Here is a 6,230-nt window from a genome sequence, read left to right as displayed (position 1 = left end):
AGCCTTTAAAAATGCTATTTTGTCGCGCATGGCCAACAGCATGAAGCGTCGCGCGATCTGAGGCGTCATGGGCGCCATGCGAAGCAGCCCGGGCGGGGAAAAATCCAATCGTTGCACCATGCTTATTGAAGTTCCACATTTGTTGCTTTAATGCTGCCCAGCGAATTAGCCCTCGTTTCAAACGACGCTATTACGCTGACACCTGCTAGCCTGCTAGGCTTGCAGCAACTCTATTCGGGGGTTGGGATACTTCACTTGCAGGATAAAACCTTACGCTGCACTAACAATGGTGCAGGTTGAAACGCAAAAGCTTGCATGGACGGCGCACACTGCCATGCCAGGCAAAGCACATCCCTGGGTGGGAGTGCCCACCCATCATGCGTGCATGTCAAGAACACCCTTATGGGTCTGAAAAGAGCTAAATCAGGCAGTGCCTTTTTGCGCATTACATGCTGTTCAATAGCTTTTACAGGTAGCAATAGAATTTTCCAGGACAGGCGGCGCTTATAACGCAGCCCGCATGAGCGGGTAAGACGCGCGCAAGTCGCGCCTGCGCAGCTGCCAGCCATGCCAGCCTAACGGCTGCACGAGCCGCGACGTGGCGAACGAGAAGGGTTGAAAAGGCATGAAAAACAACGAAATACAGCATGTGCGGCCGCATTGCCACCTGATTTGGCGACCGCAGAACAACGTGGAAGTCGCGGTCACCGCGGGCACCACCGCGTTGACAAGCACGCATATTGGCGTGTGAAAGTGAAAGAAAGTTGAACAGGACTTAAAAATACATTAAAGCGCACAGCTCGCACAGGCGCGTTTAGACCTGAGAAGCTTGCCTTGCACATGTGCGGGCTGCGCAGGGTGTCCAGGCAAGGCCCAGGGCGTCGAGCACCCAGCTGCGGCGTCAGCGCCTGCTTCAGCGCTCGCTTCGCAACCTGGGCCCAGTGCACGCGCACTCCACGAATGGCTGTCTTGGCCCTGGCCCGTCGCGCGCCGCGCTGACGCCGCGCGCGGTCGTCCGCCGCCAACACAACAGCAGGCCGCCGGCCCGATCGCAAGTAGCCCTGAGCCAGCGCCTCATCGTCGCCGCAATCCTCAAAAGCTCCAGCGGCTGGGCAATGGGGTTGGTGGTAGCGGGTGCTGCGTCACTCCGCAACTCACTGCAGCGCTCGTGCCGCATACGGGGCGGCCCAGTGCATGCGCACTGAAGGACAGAGTATCCGGGCCCTGGCCCGTCATGCACGGCGTGAGCGCCGCGTGCGTTCGTCCGCCGCCAACACGACAGTGTGCGCAGCCCCCACCACTAACTGCCCCGCCCCAAAGCCTCATCACCTCGTGATCTTGAACGAGCTCCCGCGGCTGCGCATGGATGTCAGTGGTAGCAGGTGCTGCGTCCGCGCCGCGCACAAGCCCGCGCCGCTTTGCCTTCGCTGTCGCTGCTGCTGGAGAAACCACAAGTGACTGCGTCGCTATTTCCCGGCTTGCCCTGCAGCCACCTGTCCAGGTTGATCACACCAGCTGCCACTTCTGGATACGCCAGCGACGCCTGCTCTGTAGCTGGCAACAGCACGTCCCAATGCCGCTGATGGGTGTGGCGCGCAATGTAGCGCTTGATGATGGTCTCCACATGGTCCTGCTGCTGCCCAGCCCCTCATCGCAAATCAGCGTCCCTGCAAACGTAAAGGACCGCAGCCACTGCAAGTTGACACATCATGTGAGCGCGCGCTCATCAACACACGTGCACATCTCCACCGACAGACATCTGGCGTGCGCGCAGGTGCTGGTGGCCCGCAGCAGGTGGATCGCACCTGTAGCGGCAGCGCAGCGCCTGCTCCTCGCGGCAGCGCAGTGCCCGCAATGCAGTAGTGCAGAAAAGCGGGGCCTCTAAATACCATCGTTTCCACGTCGCGCACAGTGAAGCATTCCGGCGTACTGTATTCATGAGCTGCCAACTGTCTTAGCAAGATCGTGCTCAATTGTAGAGAAGCTACCCAGGATAACTTTGCCTGTGTGCAGGGCTGCCAGCAAAACCTGGAGTGCGGGCGCGCTGAGCGGAGCAACAATGCGCGGAAGGGCTCGGGAAGATGATGAATCCTTACGAAGCCTATGGCGCCAGTGACTCACTCCACCGATTGCAAGCTCGTGTTGATCTGACCTGCGCCTCTGCACCATTTAGCTGCCATATTAGCTTTTGATGAAGCTTTATAAATGCCGTTTTGTCGCGCACGCCGGACAGAGCATGAAGCGTCGCGCGATCTGAGGCGTCATGAGCGCCATGCGGAGCAGCCCGGGCGGGGAAAAATCTATTCGTCGCACCATGTTTATTGACACTCCACGTTTGTTGCTTTAATGCTGCCTAGCGAATTAGCCCTCGTTTCAAACGACGCTATTCACTGTGCCGCGTCGTCGCCATATTGAAGAAAGAACACAAAAAATATTACTGCCAGCTGGATCATCAGGCGCAGACTGGCCTTTCTGCCTCCACGTGCCAACCCTTCATCTTTCTGCTTTCTCACATATGTTTGTACACCTGCCACCAGCCGCCGCGCTGCTGTGCGCCCAGCCTCTGAAAAATGCTACAAAGGTCTGAAATCACACATGCCTGAGGGCTTCGCACGATTCGGCAAAGGTTTTCGGAAGCCATGATCGCATGTGTTGACTGTGCTGCCTGGGATGACTGTGCCTCGAGTGCCGGCACAGAATCACGATGAATGCTGTTCCAATGCTCCTCCAGCAGCAGAAGCATTCTTCATTTGATGCGTATCCCTCTCACCAACACTGCGTTCATCTCAGCTATCATCAAATCACCTCGCCGGCTGATCTGAAGTGAGCGCAGCGGCGGCCGACAGCATTATGTTAAAGTCATGTATGGAGTAGTACTGGATGGCTAAGTCCTAGCCGCGACGTCCTTGATGGCGGTGGTGAGTGCAGCCGATAGCTTGCGCACTCCTGCTGCCTGGTTACGCACATTGCATATCTGATATATTAATATTTGCCGCTCAGGCTGTGGGCATGGCCCTGCCTGCGCCTTGCGGCTGCCAGGACGCCGGCCGGCGATCTGCAGCTGCGCGTCCCAGGACTGCCAGCGCCGCACCAGCTCGCGTCGCTGTTTTCTGCGACCGCCCAGTCGGCTCCAGCTGCAATTCTGCGCGCGCAGTCGCCTGGGCGACGGTCGACGCTGCCAGTATCGCCGCTGGCGCTGCCAAGGCAGCGACGGGGCTGGCTCAGGCTTCACGGCAACCCAGCCTCTCCTGCACAGACGGGACCGCGCTATCCCCCCTCCAAGGGGCAGCTGACACGGCATATTGGGTGGCCGCAATACAGGCCCTGGAGAGCCCCGACTGCAGCGCTCTGGACGTTGCAGCAATCACCGAGAGCGCTGCCGGGCTGTCCAAGCCGCTGCCGCTGCCGTTCTTCGACGCGCTGTTCGCCGCAGCTGCCCGCGCCGTGCCCTCTGCGCCCGCGGCGGCGTGTGCGCGGCTGGCTGCCGCGCTCGGCGGCGCGCGGGCGCAGCCGCCTTCGCCGCTGAGGGCGCTGCTTGCGGCCAGGCTCGAGGCAGGCACGTGGGACGGGCAGGCGCCGGCTCTGGTCCACGCGGCCTCGCAGCTGCATCGCATGGGCCACGCGTGGACCGCCGCGGCCGCATGGGCGCTGCTTGCGAGGGCGGCGGCGTCCCTCCCGGACGCGGCGCGGGAGCCAGAGTGCGCGGCGACGGCGAGAGGGAACCAGTGCCGCGAGGGGCGGCCGCTGCCCTCGCCTCAGCAGCAGGAGGCGGGGCAGGAGCACGCGGAAGGCGAAAAGGGCCAGGCTCCACACGTGTCGCAAGAGGAGCACCAGCAGGGCGGCGAGCACAGGGGCCTGGGACCCTTGCACATTGCAGAGCTGCTGATCGCTCTTCGGCCAGCGCTGCAACAAGCGCCGCGATGGCCCTGCGGTGGCGGGACTGCAGGCGACTGCGGCGGCAGCGACAGCAGCGGCGGCGGCAGAGGCGGCAGCAGCAGTGAGGCGGGCATGCAGCCACGCCGACAGGACAGCAGCCAGGACATCAGCAGGGGCGGCGGCGCCCCAGGCAGCGACTGCGTCATCGCCGGCGGCAGGGGCGGGGGCGGGGGCGGCGACCCTTTGCTGCGGCTGTGGCAGCATGCGGTGGTGTGTGTTGAGCTGTCGGTGAACGGCCTGCCAGGAGGAGAACTGGGTGCCGGCACCGAGGAGTCGGCACCAGCGGCCGCGGACGGCGCGGCGCGCGACCGCGCGGTGCATGAGGTCCTCGCGCTGCTGCACGCCATGCACTCGCTGCCCGCGCTGCGAGCCGCAGGCGCCGGCGCGCCCTCGCGCTGCCTGCTGCGGCTGTCCCTGCGGCTGTCGCTGCGCTGCGGCCTCCACCAGTTGATCCCGCTGGCGGCGGCGTGGCGGGCGCTCGGGGAGCCGCTGCACTGGAGCGCGCTGATGCGCCTCGCGCGCGGGCCGCTGGCGCCGCTGTCGTCGGCCAAGCTGGCCGCCGCCGCCGCTGCGCTTGGCGGCGCGCCGCCCGGCGCGCGGCGCGCCAAGGCCGCGGCGGCGGCGGTCGCGTCAGAGGCGCTGGCGCGGCTGCGTGCGGGGCGGATGCCGGCGGCGGCGGTGGTGGAGATGTGTGCGGCGCTGCCGCACCTCGTCCGCCTGGGGTGGCCTGCGGACTGCGCGGCCGCGCTGCTGACGGCGGCTGAGGTCGCGGCTGGCGATTTGCAGCCACCTCAGCTGTGGCAGCTGCACCTGTCGCTGCAGCAGCTAGCGCCCCGGTGGCCGGCGCTTGCTGCGACCTCAGAGCACGCGTGGTGGCCGGTGCAGGCGCAACGCGCGAGCGTGCGCGTGCGCAAGGAGCGCTGTGAAGGGTCTGGCAGCAGTGACAGACAAGCGGCTGTAGCGGCAGCTCCAGCAGGGGGAGCAGCGGCAGCAGCAGGGGCAGCAGCAGAAGCAGAAGCAGCAGAAGCAGGAGTAGCAGAAGCAGCAGCATCAGAAGCAGATGCAGCAGCAGCACAAGGAGCAGCAGGAGCAACAAGGACAGTCGCGGAAAGGGTTACGCATAGTGGCCTGCTGCCGCGGCCGATTCATCCTGCCCAGGGCAATGCGCCCTCAGGCGGGGCACCTGGGCACAGGGAGCAGCGCAGGAGCCGCGCAGAGGTGCCTGCAGGGCCTGCTCAGTACACCAACCATGGTCAGGAGTTGCCTCGTGTCGAGCCAGCGGCAGACGCTCCAGGCGTCAGCCCCGCCCAGGCTGCAGAGGAGCGGCTCGCCTCGCTGAGTCAGCGCGTCGCCCGCCTGCTCGCTGCCCTTCCCGCTGAGCAGCTACCATTTGCTGCCGCGCCGCCGGCGCTGGAGCCAGGGGCGGTCGCGGTGTCGGGGCCGCACGGCGATGAGGAGGCGGCCGCGGCGGACGGGCTGAGCGCGGCCGTTGCAGCGCGCAGGCAGGCGGCCACGCTGCTGTGGCGCGCGCGGGGCGCCCTCGCGTCCCCAGCCCTGACGCCTGACGGACTGGCGGCGGTCTGTGCGGGCATCGTGCGCCTGTTTGGCCCGACACGCATGCGGCGCGCCGCGATGCGCGAGGTGCGGCAGCGTGCGGCGACGCGGCGGGCGCTCGAGGCGGCGGCGTGGGTCTGGATGCAGCCGCCGAGCGGCGCCCGCAGGGGCTCGGGCAGGGCCGCGGGCGGCGCTGCAGAGGCGGCTGCAGAGGCGCTCTCAGCCGGCCACCACCACCACCAACAGCAGCACGAGAAGCAGGAAAATGGGTGGGCCGGCCTGCTAGACGGGACGCAGCTGCTGGTTGTGCTGCGCGCGCTGTCGCTGCTCGGCGCAGACCCTCACTCAGGCGTGGCCGGGCAAGTCGCCGCCGCCGCGCACGCCTCCCTCACGTCTCTCCCGCCGCGTGCGCTCGCTGCCGCGCTGTGGCGGCTGGCGGGGCTGCAGCTGCCGGGAAGCTGCCTTTGCTGGGATGCATTGATGCTGCGGCTGCTGCTAGGGGCCGTCCCAGCGATGGGCCCCTCGGATGCGCTGGCGGTCGCATGGGCCATGGTGCAAGGCGCCGGCTTCCGCCCCGCGCCCTCCGCTGCCGCGCCGCTGCTGGGGCGGCTGCTGGACGCGCCGACGCTCGCGGCGCTCGCGCCGCCGCAGCTGCTGCGCCTCGCGCAGCTGGTCAAGGTGCTGCGCGCCGCGAGCGCGGCTGCGGGGGCCGGGCCGGCGGTGCGGGCGCGCGGTGGGGC

The 6,230-nt window shown here is 66.4% G+C and overlaps 1 protein-coding gene across 1 annotated transcript; it reads left to right on the top strand.

The window, feature by feature from the left end:
* Positions 1-2,909: 2,909 nt before the first annotated feature.
* On the top strand, positions 2,910-4,897 carry MNEG_12912 (hypothetical protein; the record flags this gene model as incomplete). The annotated part of the gene is made up of 3 exons (XM_014038616.1): positions 2,910-2,918; positions 3,322-4,748; positions 4,822-4,897. 3 exons carry the CDS (start codon positions 2,910-2,912, stop codon positions 4,895-4,897), a joined length of 1,512 nt encoding a protein of 503 aa, XP_013894070.1.
* Between the last annotated feature and the right edge of the window lie 1,333 nt (positions 4,898-6,230).

The sequence above is a fragment of the Monoraphidium neglectum genome (assembly GCF_000611645.1).
Source record: "Monoraphidium neglectum strain SAG 48.87 unplaced genomic scaffold scaffold03511, whole genome shotgun sequence".
Classification (NCBI taxonomy): domain Eukaryota; kingdom Viridiplantae; phylum Chlorophyta; class Chlorophyceae; order Sphaeropleales; family Selenastraceae; genus Monoraphidium; species Monoraphidium neglectum.
The sequence above is the reverse complement of the archived record's forward strand: the minus strand, read 5'-3'. Positions and strand labels throughout refer to the sequence as shown.